General features: G+C 47.9%; 1 protein-coding gene across 1 annotated transcript in view; it reads left to right on the top strand.

The window, feature by feature from the left end:
- Positions 1-2,509: 2,509 nt before the first annotated feature.
- The window catches only part of LOC139052771 (cytochrome P450 4V2-like), a 28,216-nt gene continuing 10,694 nt past the window's right edge, over positions 2,510-20,031 (top strand). The window contains exons 1-6 of the mRNA XM_070529850.1: positions 2,510-2,603; positions 6,903-7,012; positions 7,944-8,032; positions 8,759-8,958; positions 15,333-15,402; positions 16,841-16,967. Of these exons, the coding sequence (XP_070385951.1) occupies positions 2,570-2,603; positions 6,903-7,012; positions 7,944-8,032; positions 8,759-8,958; positions 15,333-15,402; positions 16,841-16,967 (630 nt within the window). The 5' untranslated portion in view covers positions 2,510-2,569. The remainder of the gene's footprint in view (positions 2,604-6,902; positions 7,013-7,943; positions 8,033-8,758; positions 8,959-15,332; positions 15,403-16,840; positions 16,968-20,031) is intronic.

Genomic DNA, 20,031 nt, shown 5'->3' with positions numbered 1-20,031 from the left:
AAGGGCCGATCGTGTCCGCTGCACGCTTCGAATCCTCGATGCAAGCTGTGATGTTGATTGCATCCGCCACCACAGTCGGACCTATCGTGGATATATTCAGGCCACCCCTCACTCTGATCACAATTACGATGTCCTCCCTGGGAAGCGGTGGCATTTTTCCACGACGAATAATGCGGCTCTTGACACCAGCTCGGGTCCTACCACAGTCGTTCAGCCCGGGTACCGCGCTAAGCCTAGCTCCATTGCTGGGCCTTCCTTTCAACGATTTCGTCAAATGGTGTCTTTGGCCGGCTCATTGCCAGCCGGAATCCTCTAGAAAATCGTCGGTGGGAAGTAACTCCCCTTGCACAGTGTATTCTATAGGAAGAAGTCTTACCGAGTGGCCAAAAGGCCGGAAGCGGCTTCCCGCGACGAACTATTGTCGTCCGCCTGCGGCGCGGTCGAAGTGAAAAAGAGCCGTAAAATTTGAAAACGTCCGCTCGTTGGCAACAGTCTGGTATCCAGTTGTAGCTCACAACTTCCCGGATCCGTCGGTAATGAAGTTAGGCACCCACAAGCAAAAAATTCAGTGAGAAACTTCCCCAAAAAACATGAGCTGATGAGGAGAAAGCATTGTGTGTTTTCGTCTTATTTTTCCACAATTTTGTACTGGTGTCTCCTGAAAATTCATTTCAAGCGGATATATCTTGCAATCTCATCAACTGCTATTCGTAAGTTGCAGTATGTGCCGCAAAGTAATCAGTTAAGAAATTATTTAGTTATTTTTGGTAATTCGTCAAACATGTGTCTCCATTTCTCGTGCTAGGAGTCTATACCTCTTCAAATAATCTATCTCAAGGAGAATTATGCTATTTGATACAGGCGATTTTTAAAAATTTCGTAAAACTTAAAATCACTACTCCATTTATCAAGAAAATTCCACGCAGTCTCTCCCCCTCCTCTCTTCCCTTCAACTCCGTGCATCAAACCATTTCTCATTTCTCTACAGAACCGTACCCACGTGTCGGCGTAACGTCAGACTCACTACATCTCAGCAATTGCGCTTCCGACTATGACGCATGCAAATCCACCTGCGCTTGCTTCGACGCCTTAGTTTGCTCAAACTACGCTGCCTTAGTCTACTGAAACCACTGAATAATGTTGTTTATTTTTCCTAGAGACAAGTATCAAGCCGATAGTTATTGCCGTTATCTCACAGTGATGATCTGGAAATTTCGGAGACACTCTAGAGCTCCTCAAACTGTACTTTTGCGATTTTTCAAGATTCAGCTACTCCTAATGACGATTACAATTTAATCAGGTAAACTTTACAATTCCGACTAGTAGCTACGCATACTTCTGTCGAACTACAGCAGCTTCCACGCTGATCTCTTGTTTTGTTCTCTCATGGGAACGGTTAAGCATCGCACATATTAACCTCGAACTTGCCACGTCGCACACTTGGTGGACACAACACCCTAACATGACATTTTTGCAGCTAACGTCATTCAAATGATACGAAGATAGCGGCTAAGTACTTTGCAGCTAACTACCGTTAATGAGCACGATCAGCATCAGCAGCCAAATTCGCAAAGCAATTAATTCGTTTCAGCAGAATGGTTCGCAAGAACAAGCGCAGGCAACTCGTGACTGTTAGCGGAGGACTAATGACCAACGACTCTATTACGAACGGAAAAGCTTGTGGTATCCTGTGTTGGCTTCTGGTTTCGGTTTGGGGTCGTTAACACGAAGGCGCCACTCAGCGCCAAACTCTGTAAGTTGTCTGCAGCGTTTCCCCTCGCGGAAATATAATGATTCTTGGCCTGGTCCGCGACAGGAACATTCCTGCTTTTTCTTGCGGCGCTGCGCGTCCCGGTCGTTTAGGTCTCATGCCGTAGATGCCGTAGATCCTCCGTCCAGCAGCCCCGCCGAAGATACAACAAACTGGCGACGAGGTAAACCATTACTCCGCTTCCTACGTGCCCTTGCCGTACTACTTCTGCTCCACCTTCTGCTTCCGGCATGCAAGACGCCGCAACTACGTCTCCTCCTTCAACCGCTACTCCTCCGCCTTTGTTCTTGATGCCCAGCATGGCGTTCGTACCCCCCATGCCGCCTTTCCTGGAGCTACCCGGTACTCCTGCGGTACCATGGCTCACTGCTACCGATGTGGTTCACCTCACCACGTACGCAGCTTGTTTTCGCTACATGCCAACAAGTGTCAGGAGTTTCAGCTGACCCAAGCGTTCAGCTTCCGTCTCTTACGCACAACGCTTCCTCGGAGTTTGCCCAGCCGTACTCAGGACAATCGGGACTTGTAAAAGGCTTCATCCACGACGTTCATCTTCGAGCTTCAGTGCAACCAGTCTCGGCGAAACTGCGTCCTCTACCTTGGACTTTGCGTGAGCAAGTCTCCGCAGAACTGCAACGGCTGGAATCAGCTAATATCATCGAACGAGTCTCAGCATCCGAGTGGATTTCTCCGCTTGTGGTTCGAAAGAAGGACAATTCCATTCGACTTCACGTCGATATTAGAGAACCCAACAAGGCTATCGTCCTAGACTGCTTTCCCCTACCGAGGGCTGACGAAATGTTGCATCGACTCGCTGGTGCTACGGTGTTCAGTAAGTTGGACTTACAGTCCGCTTATCATCATGTTTTATTGTCCGAGAAAAGCCGTCAGCTTACTACTTTCATCACTCATGATGATCTCTTTCGCTTCAAGCGTTTGAGTTTCGGATTGGCATCTGCGCCCTTCGCTGTTCAGCTGATAATGTCATCTGTTTTAAAAGACTGTCCAAGTACCTTGTGCTGCCTCAGTGATGTTTTGATTTGGAACTGCACACGCACACAAGCTGAACATGATAAAAATCTGCAAACTGCGCTATCCAGAATCTCAGCTGCTGGCATGGAGCTAAATGCAAAGTGTGTATACAGTGTCCCAGAGCTCACTTTTCTTGGACTTAGGTTCAGTGCAAACGGCATTTTCCCGCTGGCAAACAAAGTTCACTCAATTGTTGATGCAGCGCAACCACCTGATTGGTCGCTGCATTCATATCTTGGTCTCACGCGATACTACTCTAAGCTGATCCCGGATTACAGTGAATTGGCGGAACCACTTAGGAAACTGCTAAAGCAAGGGCAACCGTTTGTCTGGGATCAGGATACTGAATACAGCTTCCAGACTATTAAGGAAGTGGTTGCATGCGAATTCGGCTCTTACGCCAAAAGTGTTAAGACGTACGTGGACCATCGTCGCGCAACGGAATGCTATCAATTTCATCCAGGAGATCTTGTCCGAGTACGTACTTCAGAACGCCTGATCCTAAATACTCGCGTCCATTTAAGATTTACTGTAGGGTACGATGCAATACTTTCAAGCTTGAAAATGGCAAACGTTGGAATGTATCCAAACATGTGAAATGCCCTGCACGACAGGATTTTTTTGAGAACCTCACAGAAAAGAGTCACTCTAGCGACTACCCTTTTCTTGATGATTGTCTCCCACTTTTCCTTCCAGTTACTACTGGTATAGGGGATACATTACGTTTCTTGTAGTGTAATCGTACAGTACGCACATCATTACTACGGTACTGACCGCCATACGAATTGGCCTTTCATGCCAAACAATTTTTGAACATTACTTAGTCCTTTAGCATCCTTACGGGGGGCTATCCCAACTTGGAGTGTAAAGGGCCTTTACGCACAATGTTCACTTCACGACAGCCACAGAGCTGCCTCGAGTGAGGCTCAGGGCGAATGAGCCACCCATCAGTGCTGTCCCAGGGGGTACACAGACGTTTGTACTGTCTACTTTTGTGCTCTGTGAACCCTTTTTCGTGTGTCATCTGTGTGTGCAAGTCTGCATCTCATCGTCTTCCCAAGACGGGTACTGAAACTCCACAGAACTGTAGTGCAATCGTGTTCATTTTCAGTTTTCATGTTGTGTGTTTTTCTTAAAGTGGGGAAGCCAAAGATGTCATTTTCTATTCTATAAAGATGACATCACCAAACACGCGTGTTACAGTGCTAACATGTGTTCTTCTGCAACTCATGACTTCCTTTTGTTGCGAGGGGAGCGAGTAGCGCATTTTCCTCTCAAGGGAGTGGTGATGTGGCATCCTGTGTTGGCTTCTCGTTTCGGTTTTGGGTCGTTTACGTCAGGGCGCCACTCAGCGCCAAACACTGTAAGTTGCCTGCAGCGTTTCCCCTCACCGAAATAAAATTATTCTTGGTCTGGTCCTCGACTGAAGCAGTCCGGCTTTTCCTTGCGGCGCTGCGCGCCCCGGCTGTTTAGGCCTCATGCCGTAGATCCTCCGTCCGGCCGCCCCGTCGAAGCTAGAACAGCTTGTAAATTGTGAATACCATGAAATTATGACGGGTAAAGTTATAAATACTCTCTCACTCGTGCTCACGAACCGGTATAGCGCAGGAAACTACCCACATATTGTTTCCTACGCTAGACCGATTCGTAAGCACAAGCTCCGGCTAGTCGTTATTGCGAAGATATTATCAGTGAAGGCGACACGGAAACGCCTATACTGCCTACACTTCTAGACCCGGTTTGAACGCGAATAACTTCGTTATTTGTCGCTGCGTGTGAGTCGCAATGACATTGAGACACGGGTCGAACGCACTTTCGAGAAAGCTTCTGCGAACGAACGAATGACCACATGCACGCGCTTGACTGGCGTGTAGCAGATATGCATCGCTGCTACTCATCGGTGAGTAAAAAACGCGCCAGAATTCCTTAATAAGAACGGCTTTCAAAGGGACACTAAAGAGAATTGAACGAATAGTTAATGGCCTTTATTGGCGCAAGGGCCAGTTCTGACCACTCTGACGAAAATGACAAACTCAGAATGGATTGATAAACGAACCTTTAAAAACTCTATTTTCGTTAGTATCGTGGCAAGAGTTTGATAAACAGAACATAAAATGAATGCCCAACTTGCATTTCTTGAACTTCGCGCCGAGAACCAAGCGTGAGCATACCATTGTGACGTCATGAACTTCGAGTATTTTTAGAGCGCAGCTCTTTGGCGTCCGTTCCTGGGTTTCGCGTCGTCGTCGGCGTTGTCGTCGGCCTCGTAAGCAGCTCCGCCCCCCTTTCATCCCCCCAGCGCTAGCAGCGACCGACTGATACCGCTGGATGCCGCTGACGCCGCTAGAGAGTCAAGATAACGTGACTGCATAGAACACCGTCGCCGCCATGCAGAAAGAGGAGGAAAGGGTCCCCCCCCCCCCCCCTGTTCTTGTGTGGCGGATAGGGTGCTCTTCAGTTGCCGACGCGCCGGTTATTTCACGTAGGCCCCGGCACGTCGACGAATACGTGACCACCTTCCCACGGCTAGACCTGGTTCTTAGCGCTGCGGAAGCGAGGGTATCATATTGTTTGTGTCGGCATCGGCGGCGTTGTCCCTGAAACCAACTCCGCAGCTGGGGTTGACTCACTATCGGCGTCAGCGGCATCAGTCAGTCGCTGCTATCTCTTCCCTCCTCCTTTTATCGTGTTGTCCGCTTGCTGCGCGCGCTTCTGCCCCCATCGTTTGCCGCTGGGTGTACACGCCGCCCCCCTCCCCCCTCTTCCTGCGAGTCTCCGGTTGTCAAAGCGCCGGCTCGAACTTAATTCCTTTCTTCGCTCCTCCTCCAATGCAATCCCTGTGCGGTGGCAATCAGAGAGCCAGATCGGTGGCGGCGGATCTGTATATGTGCACCGCCCGAGCCGAAATTGCCGCTGCCGTTCGCCCTGTGCGGTGGCAATCAGAGAGCCAGATCGGTGGCGGCGGATCTGTATATGTGCACCGCCCGAGCCGAAATTGCCGCTGCCGTTCGCCACTGCGAAATTATCTGCCAGTTCTTTCTGAGCCATGAGCGAGACGACCGATGGAAGTCCTCCGTCTGCTGCTGCTGCTGCTGCTGCTAAACGAGCTGCCAGAGCAGAGGCCCAGCGCCGTCGCCGTCAGAATCCAGAGGTGCGTGCCGCCGAAGCAGAAGCTTACCGTCGCCGCCGTCGAGATGATCCAGGAGTACGCGTCGCCGAAGCAGAGGCTAAGCGCGGCCGCCGAGAAGACCCTGCCGTTCGCGCCGCCGAAGCGGAGGCTCATCGCCGCCGTCGAGAGCAACCAGCAGTAAGCGAGGCTGAAGCAGAAGCGAATCGCCGCCGCCGAGAAGACCCTGCAGTTCGCGCCGCCGGAGCGGAGGCTCATCGCCGCCGTCGAGAGCAACCAGCAGTAAGCGAGGCTGAAGCAGAAGCTCATCGCCCCCGCCGAGAAGACCCTGCCGTTCGCACCGCCGAAGCGGAGGCTCATCGCCGCCGTCGAGAGCAACCAGCAGTAAGCGAGGCTGAAGCAGAAGCTCATCGCCGTCGCAGAGAAGACTCTACCGTTCGCGCGGCCGAGGCCGAGGCCAAACGCAAACAAAGGCTCGCATTTGCTGCGCTCAAATTTCGCATTAGGAAGTAACGTAATCGTCGGTAATTTCTTTCGTATTTTGGCACTCGCGGCGACAGTAAAAGTTTTCGAAACTTGCCAAGTTCAGCGTCTGGCTCTTCTAGATTAGAACATGTGTTCCAATAGTCGCCGTTGGCGGCTAGATGGACAGTCAAGCAATCAGCGGCCATCTTAAGTATAGTTCCAATTCTGACGAAGCCGGATTAACAGATAGCTTCGCGAAGAGAGTATCAAAGAAAAAAACGAAGCAGGCGACGTTGCCGCACGAACAAGATGGCGGCTGAGCAGAATGGTCGGAAACTCAATGGGAAGGTCGTCTGATGGAAAGGGCGTGATAAGAGACGCCCATCACTGGAAAACTGTGTGTATTCAAAATTAGCATTGCCGTACCCTGGTTCAGGGTCTGATGCTTTACTATATTTGTACCACAACCTAACTGTTGGCAACATAACTGTCCTTCTTCGCTTCCAGCTATCTTCAGCGTTATTACTGAGCTGTCCAAACTATACGAAGGCAAGACGTTCAAGGTGTACCTGGGAATCATTCCTGTCGTGGGAATACACACGCCTGATGCTGTGCAGGTAATTATTTTCGTACTTTTGTTTTTCTTATATGAAGACTTTATTATGCACTTTACACTGCTGATAGGCACTTCATTCAAGAATCCTACGCCCTCCTCAGGGATCCCCAAATGAGACAATATATTGAGTCAGCATTTATAAAACAAATCGCATGTGAAGATGGCTCAATGGTTATAGTGCTGTGCTGTAGAGACCAACGTCGCTGGCTTGATTACCGACAGCAGCATTCCGATGAGGGTGATTGCGATGCCTATGAGATATCAAGACCCAGTATATTTTGTCATCACAGCACCCCACTTGAAACTGCGGCAACACCCGCTATCCCTGTAGTATCCCGGCTGAAACTTCGTCACAGTGATCACCTCCTCCTCTCCTAGTGCGTGGCGTCAACCGCATGCGCGCCAAAGAATTAAGTGCTTTGCTCCCCTCCCTCTCTCCAACTGCGCCCTCTCTATCGTCTCCCTGCTCTCCTCGCGGTTTTTATTGTGCAAGATCGGCCGACGCACATCCAAAGTGAGTGAAAGTCTCACCTTGGCACACCCATTCTGGGGCACTGGCCCAATGACGGGCACACACTGATATCCCATACGCAGAGTCAGAGTTCCCTGTTTGGGCGCATACCCAGTGGCACATACCCAGAGACTCAAGTTGTCTACTAGGCCAGCCAGCAGCAAATTGTGAGCAAGAGCCAAAGCAACCTATCGCTTTATAAATAGCCCTAGATTTACATCTCGAGTGCGGCCCTGATAGAGCTCACTGATGTGGAAATTAAAAAGAAGCTGGTGGGAATTTAGGCCAGTTGGTAATACACTGAAATAAATTGAGGTTGCACTTTACGTTTACGAAGTCTTATTGTTTTTTTTCGGTGGTATACATTTACTAAATGTCTACACGAGGTTTTCCCTACTCTGTCCTTGCTTGTTTATGCCAGGCTGTTCTCACGGGCAAAGTGAAGTCTGACAAGCCCTTCCTGTACAAGTTCCTAAAGCCGTGGCTTGGTCATAAGAGCCTGTTGATGATGTAAGTGACTTCCTGCAATCATCATTATAATTTTCATTTGTTATTGTAAGAAATGGAAGGTAATAAAAACGTGAGAATGTGCACCAAAATACTACACATTCGCTTATTAACCAAAATCACCCACTGGACTTGACGGATGTCTTCCAAAGAGCCAGATAAAATTCCTGTAGTGCTAGTTTCAGTCTCCAGTCTGCCTTAATCGTAGCGCCACACGTGCACCTGGAAAGATGCGTCGACCACCATGGCCATTTCGAGCGCACTTTTCTCCTTTATACTTACGGCTACTTGCAGTGCCAATCGCACTAACTCATTTCACCGCCAGTGGCTTGTGTTCGTGATTCAGTACTATTCGCTCCGCTTACCATTCGCGACGTCACATGGTACGTTATTAACCGCAACACATAAATTCCAGAGTGAAATAAAAGTAAGGCGCTTCATATTGCTAGTCGCAGTCTCATGTTCTTCAGCGATTACTGAATTGCTTCAAAGCAGCTTTCGCAAGCTGGCGATCTCTGTTGTTATTAAATTAACGCAGTAAAAATATCACAGTGAGTCTGGGGATAAGCAAGATAACTACGACACAGTATCGCATATTAGTCAACAGAACAGTGGGGTACGAGAAGGTATCAAAAAAGCACCTAAATAGTCATTGTGAAAGGAAAGCAGAGGGAGGACTGCTGTTGTGGCTTGACTTGAACAATACATCTCCTTCGCATTTCAACGCAGTGGCGGTGATCCATGGAAGTCCAAACGCAAGGTGTTTATGCAAGCTTTCCAAGCAAATGCCACGCAAAACTACTGCGACTTCATCGGGAAGAACGCCGACTGCCTGGTGGCGCGCATAGAGAAGATGCTGAAGGAGGCGCCTGACGAGCCCATACGATGCCTCGACAACGTGCAAATGTGCGCCTTGGACATTATTGGACGTGAGCACGTAATGAGGACACTCTCTATTTAAGCACGCATGTGCAGCCTAAGCGGATTCCTTATTCAGGTGGTCTGCTTACATTATTATCCACCAATTCTCTTGGCTGTCATTGCGCTTCACTTTGCAACTGTCACAATTTAGAAACATGTTTCTGTGCTAACGTTTGCGCTGTTTGAATTGAAATGACACTTCATGCGTGTCATCCTAATTGTGAGTGTAATGGTGGCGATGGACAAATAGATATCAGTGATCAGGAAGATGGGACACTGGTCGATCCAAGAGCATGCCCTGGGGGCCCCGAGTGAGGATATAGAACAGCTCTTCAAAGAAAAAGGAATTAGTTTATTTATTTCTTAATTTAGATCACCACATTTGCCCGGAGGGCATTATTACTACTTTTATCAAATAGCGCGGAGGGCATTAATGTAAAAACAAAACAAAAAGAGAAATAAATAAAACAACAATGGAAGAAGTGATAAAGGTACAAAAAGGAATGCGATGGTGGGAGGGACAGGAGGCAGTAGTTGAACCTAGTTATAATCAAACGGGATATAACAAAACAGACAGAGAAATTTATTATAATAGAAAAGGCTGAGAGTTTAGCCTGAACTTCTATATTCCGGAGACCGCTACTGAACGAATACGTCAAAGTAATAGACATAAAAAGGAAATAACATTTCTGTTCAAATCATCGCAGGAACGCGTGTCTATATTACCTCCCATTATATCCAAAGAAAATTTCTTTCAAACAGTAAACGAACCTTTTTTTTTTTCGCGACACAAACATCAAACCAGACGTTTCGGGGTGTAAATGGCGCCCCACATGAACTCTGACACCGGGACCTGCAGCGATTCCTTGCGCTCTGAGGCTGCATCACCACCAGTCCCGTGAGGCGGTTTTACGGCGATATGCTAGCATTCTTTTTTCCCGTTTGCTTTTTCTGATGCGAAAGCACTAAATGACCCATTGAGCGAGAAATCCCGCGTCCGTAGCAGAGAAACGGCACCTAAATTTCTATTGGCTGCAATTTCACATCACGAGCACGTCTCGACGGAGCATAGCGGGTGAAACGTAACGTCTGGCACGTTAGCGCGCCAGGTGTTGCGTGAGGGAAGCGGGCACCACCACGACGTGGCTGTTTTTCAACCCCAGTTGGCTTAGTTACTGCGTGCGTATGCCGGCCTTGGCGGGTGGCGTTTTTACAATTGCTAGTAGGTACAGCGGGGCGTGGCACTTTTCACGGCACTCGAGGTTTCTGCGCAGGCGCGAGAGAGAAAATCTCGGGGCCTTTGCTCCTTCAATGTGTGAGTCTGCCTAGGCACAACGGAGGATGTTTCTAAACGCGTGTTGTATGCTTTTGTCCCCTAGGCATGCTGGCATTGCGGAGTGCGGTCCAGTTTGTTTACGCTCCGCCGCTGGTTGCCCGCGCGGTGAAGCCATGGGCTCAAACGCCCCATTTGGTGATCGCTGTGTCTGAAAGCGCAAGGTTCTGACTGCGCGGGTCGCTTTTTTAGTCGTGACGATAGATTGCATTTTTTACAAGCACTGCTCCAGGAGGGCATATGTAAACGACAAATGGGGACCCCAGGAGAGTAACTGAGGTTATATTAAAGCAGGCGGCGTAGGATCTCCGGGGCACCCAAGGGGTAGCGGGGGGATCAAAGCTGGAAGCAGGGCGGCCCGTGGGTTGGGGCCGTGGTGGCCGAAGCGTGCCAGGGGATGTTCGCATAAAAAAATTGGCTGTGCGCGATAGCGGACAGCCGATCTTGTACTCCCCTGGCACGCGCAGGCCTCTGCGAGCCCCAACCCACGGACCAGTCCGGGTTCTAGCTTTGATGTCCCCGTTGCTGCTTTGGTGTCCTGGAGCCACCACGAATAATGCGAAATAATGACACGTTGTTTTAATTAGTAAAAAAACACGCTTGAATAAATATAATTCTGTCGAGCCGCCAACTTGCGATGCTACGTTCAGCACTACCGCGCCCAGCGACTTCTACCGGCAGGCCTAGGGACAAGCGCATACAAGACGCACTAAGAAGCTCCTCGGTAATAATGCCTAGGCAGAGTTGTATATTCAAGGAGCAAAAGTCCCTACATTTCATCTCTCGCACCCACTCTTACTCGCGCGCGCGCGCAAACGTCCATCGTCTCCGCAAGTGCCACGCCCCGCTGTACCTACTAGCAATTGTAAGCACGCTGGCGGGTGCTGCTGCTTCCTCGATCTCTCGTCGCGGAGGACGTGGGTGGCATGCACCGATAGCACCGTAGGCTGCTGCTGCTTGGTGGATTGAGCAGCACGTACCGCTATGCATTCTGAAGCATCTACATCGTCGGACGCGGCAACCCTGGCAGTAGCGGAACGTGGCTTTAGAATTCCAGCACACCGTAGACAAAATAAGGGCGCGGAAGAACGCAGCAAAATGAGCGAAGAGGCAGAGGCACATCGCAGCGTTGCCCTCTTCTCTCACGTCACACCTGGCGCGCTGTCATGGCAGCAGACGTTCGGTTTCGCTCTCTCAGCTTCGTCGAGGCTTGTATGTGCGGCCCGTGTTTATCAGGCACCGCATTCAGCGATAAAAGAACGTGTGCATGCGCACTGCCCCTGTGTTGGAATTCGATGCGCTTAAAGTACTCCCCCACGTAGCACGGTGCGAACGTAGAAACTGAATAATAATAATAATAATAATAATAATAATAATAATAATAATAATAATAATAATAATAATAATAATAATAATAATAATAATGACCCACACCAATCTAGTCGCAAAACTTGAATCGGAGTGAAAAACTCGAAGGACCGCTAAGCTGCATTCAATTGTACATAAATGATTTCGCATGACTCGCGACAAAGCGAGTGCATTGAGGTGCTTGGTGAGCGCCTCCTAGACAGCACAAAGCCGGTGCACTTCAATCCGTGAGGTCATGCTACCTTGCCCGACTGCCATATAATCAAATAAGGACGCCCCCGAATAAGCTGCGGTGATTTTTACGTCACCTTTTTCGTCTCGCCGGGCTTGGCAATGGAAATTTCAGACCAGTAGGATGATGTGATAGAGCAGAGTGCATAGGCCTACCGCCTAGGAGGCGCTCTGAGCGTGGGGTAGTAGGTTCGAAGCTCACTTCCACCAACGTTTTAGAGCGCAGTTGTTAGGAACTTGTTCCTGCGGCGAGCGTCGTCGTCGTCGCTCGGTGTTCTCGTAACCGAGCGAACGAGGGAAGTGAAGGATGAAAGAGCGAATGCGTATGAAAGACGGCGATAGTATAGAGAGCGCGAGGAAGCAAGCGGAGCAGGAGGGCATAGTAAAAGCGTGAAAACAAAAGCGTAGTGCCGCGCAAGACTTGCTCTACGGTGACGATGGCTACGAGATGGTGCCAGAGTAGTGCACGTCGTATGATCATCGATGCCGCCAACGATACCATATACGAAAAAACGTTTCGAGGAACGCTAAGCTTCGCCTTTGTGTGGAACGTGATAACATTCAATATCCCTGGCTGCTTCTCACGCTTCCCCGAACTGGAGCGTATGCAACCGTATTGTGTACCGGGAAACGCTGATCGCGAACGCTATGCACGAAGGCGGGCTTTCTGGTAGAAACGCGGCCTCTTGCGTGGGCAGCGATGCAACGGAGGCGAGCGCCAGCTGGAGGTATTGCAAGGAACCGGGCCTACCTCTCCAAGGCCCCCGAGACACCAACGCGCCGGCGCGTGCAAATGGCGCGCGCCGCGGCTGGTTTGTGAATGGTAGAAACGCTGGAAAATTGGTTTCTCTGAGTTTTGGCGAAACAGAATTATGTTTTCTCGTATAGACCAGAACACATTAGTCTCGAACCGGATGGGCTGAGCGCGTACTCCGGAACACAGCGACCGGCCGCCATGTTCCCTGAGCTGCCAAGATGCGTTGGCGTGCATGTAGCGTGTGTGTGTTACGGCGTGTTCAATGTGTAAATATGTCTGTGCCCGCAACATCCAAGTACAGAACACCATCGGGGCGTCACTGTGTCATATATGGATGTGCAAATAACCAGCGAAAACGAAGCAGATTGCAGAGCACCGTTTGCGAGGAACACGATGTACGTCGAGATCTATGCCGCTGTGGCATATTCAGCCGTTCATGTCCTTTTGTCTCTGTATCTGTGTATCTTTGCCTGTCTCTCTATGTGTACGTGTATGTGTATGTCTACGGGTCACAATTATACAAAGACCTGAGGTGGACTTCGTACAGCGGCTCTCGCCATAGAACTACGCAACTGATTCACAAGTAAATGCCGCGACAGTATTCACACCACTATAAAAATCTGACGGTCATGACAATCGAACTCATGCGTAACAGGTTGAATTTGTGCACTGGCGTTAGTCGCCACGGAATTTCGCAATACCTTTCAGCAACTTTTCGAAACCTTTACGTGTGAAAGCTGGTTTCTGTTGCTTATCGTAACTACTGGCCAGAAGGAAAAAGCGGCGATGTTTGTTAAAAAAGTATGCATACATTGCACAGTAGATCCGACACGACTGAACTAATGTTAATTCATTTTTCTGCCATCCCAAGACAAAAAAAAAAACGGACACATCTGGGCATCCGCGCACGTGCGCTACGCTTAGTCCACCCTCCGGCATGCCGCCTGTTTTCAAGGTGCGGACCACGAGATTTTTCTAGGCACTACAACGCGGAGGTAAAGTATATCGCGTGCTGCAAGGCTTTTACTAGTTCATGACGTATTGTCAGACGTGCAAATCAAAGTGGAATAGCCGCAGAACCAATGTTTCCGCATGCAAAGGTAACACGGATTTACCCGAACGATCCGCTCCACCTGCGGACGTTGCGCTTGCCACAGCCATTCCGATTTGCAGCACAATCTTGCCGAGACGCTGAAGTTCGCTGACTAAATTCGCTAGCTAAAATTCACCATCCCGTTCCTTCGTGAGAACTTCAAAGAAATGTCAAAGGGCAAGCAGCGTAAGCGCTGTGTCTACGTGCGGTCGCCTCGCTTGGCAGCTCGGAGCCGTTGGAGCAGCAGGTGGCGCCATCGGGCTTTGAAAATTGTGCCACTCAATTTTTTACTGTGTTCTGTTGTATAGTCCAATTACATCCGAGAGCTATCATGTCTGTAGGTTGTGTGTGAGTCATAGTTTACGATTTTCCCACTTATTTTAGCTTGAGATATTCAATTAGTTCAGTAAATTTCTTGTGTCACATGGACTGCCTGGGTATGCGTGGTACGAAAATCTTTTCACCGAGACGACGTCCGACGCCGACACCGGATTTCTGCGATACAAGCTCCCTAACGCTTTCGCGTTAAAAAGCGCGGCATGAGCGGAGATCTGTCTGCAGCGGCTGCTGTGAATCGCACCCACTTCTCACCCACGCGCTGCCTCACACGATCTCCCTATTAGCGAGGCAGTCGCGCCACATTTCGCTCCGTCTGCAATGTGCCGCACGAGACAGATTGTCCGCGTCAGCCAATAAATATACCGCGAAATGAAAACACGCATATAGCTGCCCTCAAATTTCGCTTTAGGGAGTATCGTAATCGTCAGTAAACTTTTCTTTTCGAATTTGTTCTGTCTTTTACACATTAATTTCTTTATAGCGACTATCGGGGTGAAGTTAGAACGAAGGCGAAAGCTTGCGCGGACAAGGAACGCGCGGATCACGCAGGCTTCTGAGAGCAGGGGTGACGTGGCGTCGGGGCGATGTCCTCTCCCCTCACGCAACATGTGGCGCGCCAGCAGGTGTTCCGTTTCGCTCACTCTGCTATGTCGAGGCGCGCACCTGACGTGGCCTCGCAGCCAATGGGAATTTAGGTGCCATTTCGCTGCTACAGGCGCTGCCTTTCTCGCTCAATGGGCCCTTTGAGGCTTTCGCATCCCAAGTAGCAGTTCCGCCGAAAGGCGAAGTATCGACTGCGATAGCAATTAAATTATCCGACAGCTATATATGGTGGCTAGCCACCACAGCTATACGAAGGACAGTAGCTTTATCGGCCATAGAAACTTGTAAAGATTCGCTTGCTAACTAAATTGACAAGCATGATGTCATGCGCGCACAGGCATACACAGACATATCTCACTCTATGAGCGCGGCCACTCGCTGTAAAAAAAGGCTGAAGTGAGGAAAAACAACAGCAGCAGCGAGCGAGTTGACCTTCGTACTGCCTCTTTCTTCAACCCGAACTAAGCGGCGAGAACAGAGTGAAAACGAAACTATCCACCCTCGACGCATCTAGATTCTGTATCCATTGTATGCAGGTCACATTCAAGATGGGGCCCGCGCTCAGCCGCGCCACATGCGGCCCCCGACGGAGAAGAAAACCCCCTAAAAGAGCTCACTGAGCTCCCTATTTCCTTCTTTTTTTTTTCCTCTTTCGCAGGTGTTGCCCTTGGGGTAGACTTGGGTGTTCAGGGAGAGAAGCACGGAAACTACGGCACCTACTTTCATTTGTGAGCCATTATTTTGTTCACTCTCCTGGTGTATAACTTTATTATGAATTGTAATAGACAACGCATATAAGTGCATACATTAAACAGTTTGATCGCTATGGAGACATGCACAAAAATTAAGCTCTGCCATTCCGAATTCCCCAATAAAAACCCTCACTGAAATATAAATGAAAGGTAGGTAATAAAATAAAGAAAAAGAAATAAAAACAGCATTTGGCTGCAATCTGGCTCGAGGATAGCTCTTTTCTCAAGACCGATGCTATGAAAACTTAATAAGCACTCGCCTCCATGATTGAGGAACATATTTGGAGTGAACCATTTTTGCGAGAAGCTCTGTTAACCTATGCTGCATTACGTCAACGTTTTTTTTTTGTACGTGCGATTTTAGGCCCTACATCTTTAGGCACACTGCCATAGCAGCAGGTACAGCATGTGGTACCAAGTGTGGCAAGCTCAAATGCTGAGCTTACTCTGCAGGCACTTAGAATTTCGTGCATTTTTTAAAGCTTTTCTTGCGGAGTAGAAAGATTGTAATATGGCATTTTTTCCCGGAAACTACAGCAGCAAGTGTCCTTTTCAAAGGGTGAATACATCCAATCGCTAGTTTTCCCGTACTTTCTCGTATTACAGGTGCGCTATTTGGTGCCAAACAGTGTCCATTGAATTATGCACATATCGATATATACCACTTGAGCGAAAGGGTTTGCCGTAGGCATCGAGTTGGCTTTTATTATCAAACGATGCGCAACTTTATTTTAATGTGTGTCTGAAATGAAGATGAAACAGTGCATAGCGCTAATAACACTTCTTGAATTGTTTATGTGTGCGAGTTGCTGACATAAGTCGCTCCTCTGATACTCTACAGAGTTGACATAGACTTGCAAAACGTAATATTGGTTCCTTGAAAAAAAGTAAAAAAAGGATGCTTCATTGAAATGTGAACTGTGTTTGCTTTCCTATCAGCAGTGGACTGGACTAATGCTTAAGTAGAGGATATGATGGGCTAAGTTCCCGTACGCCGATGTTCGTTGTCACCTTCATAGCGTTCATTCCTGCCGCATTTCTATACCTCGTCTTAGCGAAGGAAGGCATATTAGCGCTAAAGGAAAAGAAGCACTTAAAAAGGAGGGAGTAGATATAAACCGAGCAGGCGCTAAGCTTCAACTCTTTATTCAGAGATTCATGTGAAATAATTGTAAACACGTATGCGGGCTCTGATCACTTAAAAAAATGAACAGCGACGCACATCTGCAGCTCATTCGCAAAAACTACAAACAGAAGTGTCGCTAACGCAGTTCGTGTCTCTTGTATTCATTGCATTGTTATGCGTTCCTTAGTGTTCAATGAACTCGCCCAGCAAGACGCTTTAGTGAAGAGCCATTGGACAGAGTGTGTAGATTGAGTACGATCTCACCGCGTCTCTTTGGGTACCTCGCAGGCTTACAGTGCTGGTGAGCATGAGAATCTTTCAACCTTGGACTTGGCTGGATGAGCTTTACTTCTTGACGCACAATGGCCGCCTATTTCGGGAAAGCCTTCGAAAGATAGAAGACATCGTCTACGGCGTAAGTTCCCTTAATATAGCTTGACATTGTTGCTATGTTCCATTGACGCGAGCACACCTTACCTGAGGAGCGACGCTCTGTTACACGTTGCTTTAGGCGCCGAATGCTCGCAATTCTCTAGATATCAACTCTTTGTAAGACTAAATTATAGCGGCGATAAAGTTAGAGAGGTTTAACCGAATAACTTAGGTTTATGATCTGAAGAACTACGAGGCCTTCGGCTCCTAAAAAAAATAAAAAACTGTACCTAACAATGTGTCGTTTCTTTTCTTCGGGCAGCGAAACAGAGCTCCAGAACTATGGTTCCGCGTACGCTGTACACGTCGCGTTCATCTGTCGAACACGACTCGCTTTGCTGGAGTAATGGGCCCGCCGTGGTTCCTTAGCGGCTATGGTGTTGGGCTGCTAAGTGCGAGGTCGCGGGATCGAAGCCCGGCCAGGGCGGCCGCATTTCGATGGGGGCGAAAACACCTGTGTACTTAGATTTAGGTGCACGTTAAAGAACCCCAGGTGGTCAAAATTTCCCAAGTCCCGCACTGCGGGGTGCTTCATAATCAGAACGTGGTTTTGGCACGTAAAACCTCATAATTTTGTTTTGTTGGAATAATTCACATAATGAGGAATGCTTCACGTGACACTGGCCATGACATGGTCTGATGTAATGATGACATTAGGTGCAGGGAATATGAATACATCGTCATGTCTCTCGTTTCGTCGAATGGAGTGAGAATGAATACTATACCAGCTGAGGGCACTCTGACATGTCCATACACCACGGCCCCCACATGCCCCATAGCAAAAACCAGAATAGCTATAACCAAAAAAAGTGTCCCGGATATATATATATATATATATATATATATATATATATATATATATATATATATATATATATATATATATATATATATATATATATATATATATATATATATATATATATATATATATAATCTACCGGGAAGCTGTCGCTGAACTTTGACATTGATCCAACAATGGTTTGTACTTCATTTTGAAGATAATAAATGAGAAGTGTCAGCGAGGCTGCGATGCAGCGCTATTACACTGACGTTCTATGCACAAACAGGTCCAGTTTTTACTTTTATTCTGGAGATTTCTCGAGCCTAATTATGAAGTGCTGGTGGAATATATATTACCGGTTTTCACGCAGAGGACAATAACACCACATGACATGAATGAAATTATATGAAATTTAGCCCGCTTGTTTTGAATTCGCAGAAGCGGACTTATGCGGTGATTAAGGATAAATTAAAGATACGTGGGCCTATGTCCACATACTGAGTGTCACTATTGCGCCAAGCACCGACGACGCATAACGTGACGGTGGGAACAGCAACCACTGGCTGTACAGCACCTCGGAGGAATGCCATGCGATTAATATTCAAAGTGTCTGGAATGCAAGCCGCATAGACTTATCGCAGTAAACATGTTTGCACCTTCATGAGTGTTGGTTATTCTCATGACTAACACTCTTACAGTTAAGTCTGTAAAAATGTTATTGCAGGTGACAGCGAGCACAAATTGTCTGTGCGATCAGAGAAGCCGTAGATGAATACTGTGCTAGTTTCGATCGCCTGGTGCGCACCGAAATATTAGACACGAAAGTCTGATTGTAGGAAGCTACGAAGCTGCACAGTGGAAGCTATATTTCATGCAGCTTTTGTGGCCTCCCTTTTTGTATTGGATCATTTCGCATCGTCACGCTTGCTTGTCACAACAGTTCGCCAAAAAAAAGAAAACTTCATTTGTCTGCATTCAATGCTACCCTTTCAGGGTGAGTGTGTTAGCCACGAGAGAAAGCAGCACCCTCAAGGGTGCAAACATTACTGCAACACGCGCGAATGGTGCGCGCATGCGCAATTCGCGCAAGTGCAAGTAAGGTGGGACGATCAAAATGTTTCAAGACTGGCTCTCGATTGAAGGCAGTAAATTATTTATGTGCATGCAAACACTGTCACCGCGGAAATGGTTCCACTGCACATGAATACAGGGCTTGCAGTTTTCCTGCTGACTTGTGAACATCCTCCTGTGACCCGAATGCAGCTATGGGGCATTATCGCTTTCAAGCTGGTTTTTATTGTCTGCTGGTTAGTTGCGAACGTGAAAGGAATTTTTTTTTATTGATATACCATGGTTTGGCGACAAACGTTGCATCCCCATGTACTTGGAAGAGGTAACCGTCTCCTCATGTTTGACATGGTAAAAACTGTAGTTCATAGGCTTAACGGAGAAATTAAATTGGAACGAGGTGTATTAAATTGCATTGCTGCTGCTGCACCATAGATTGTCACGCAATATCTAGGAATTCAAAACACACTTCAAGGTTGCTTCCCACCGTCTGTGACAACACCGAAGTCTAGATCACTTTAGTGACGAATTTCTCGACAATGAATGATAAGAATATGAGTAGACCACTTCTCTACAGTTGCACATGCACATGACTTCATATTCAGGATGAATATGTTGAGTAATCTATTCCGACATTATTTTGAAAGAATGGTTCAAGGCAATACGCAATAGAATGTACAAGGGGTATTTCTAGAATATGACCGGGAAGTCTTCTTTATTACAGGCCGAGCACTTTCTGAGATTTGTGCTTTACTTCAGCACTCGTATCGAAATAGCGACTGTTCAGCTTTCAGAATTTGATTGTGAGGCACGCCGTAGTAAGGTACTCCGGATTTTTTTGATCGCCTGGGGATCCTTAACGTGTCCCCCATGCACGGGACACTGGCGTTTTTGGATTGCGCCCCCATCGCTATGCGGCCGCCACGGTCGGGTGAAAAACAGAATTTACAAGCGTCGATGTTCGGCCTTGTTGGTAAGACATACTTGGGATTGTTTAAACGTATTCAGACAACGAGCACAAGCAAGTGGAGTCTCTCTCATTGACCATGCAGGACGCTATAAGTGATATTTAAAGTTGCTCCCGCTGTTTAGGACCCTTTGTAAGTATACTCGAATAATATATTGCCGTAAAAATAATTGAAGCAAACAAACGCATCGAATGACGCCCTACGTTGTAGACAAGTATTCCTATTAT

Source organism: Dermacentor albipictus, unplaced genomic scaffold (assembly GCF_038994185.2).
Source record: "Dermacentor albipictus isolate Rhodes 1998 colony unplaced genomic scaffold, USDA_Dalb.pri_finalv2 scaffold_33, whole genome shotgun sequence".
In the NCBI taxonomy this organism is placed as follows: Eukaryota; Metazoa; Arthropoda; class Arachnida; order Ixodida; family Ixodidae; genus Dermacentor; species Dermacentor albipictus.
Note: the sequence above shows the minus strand (reverse complement) of the source record. Positions and strands in the feature narration are given on the sequence as shown.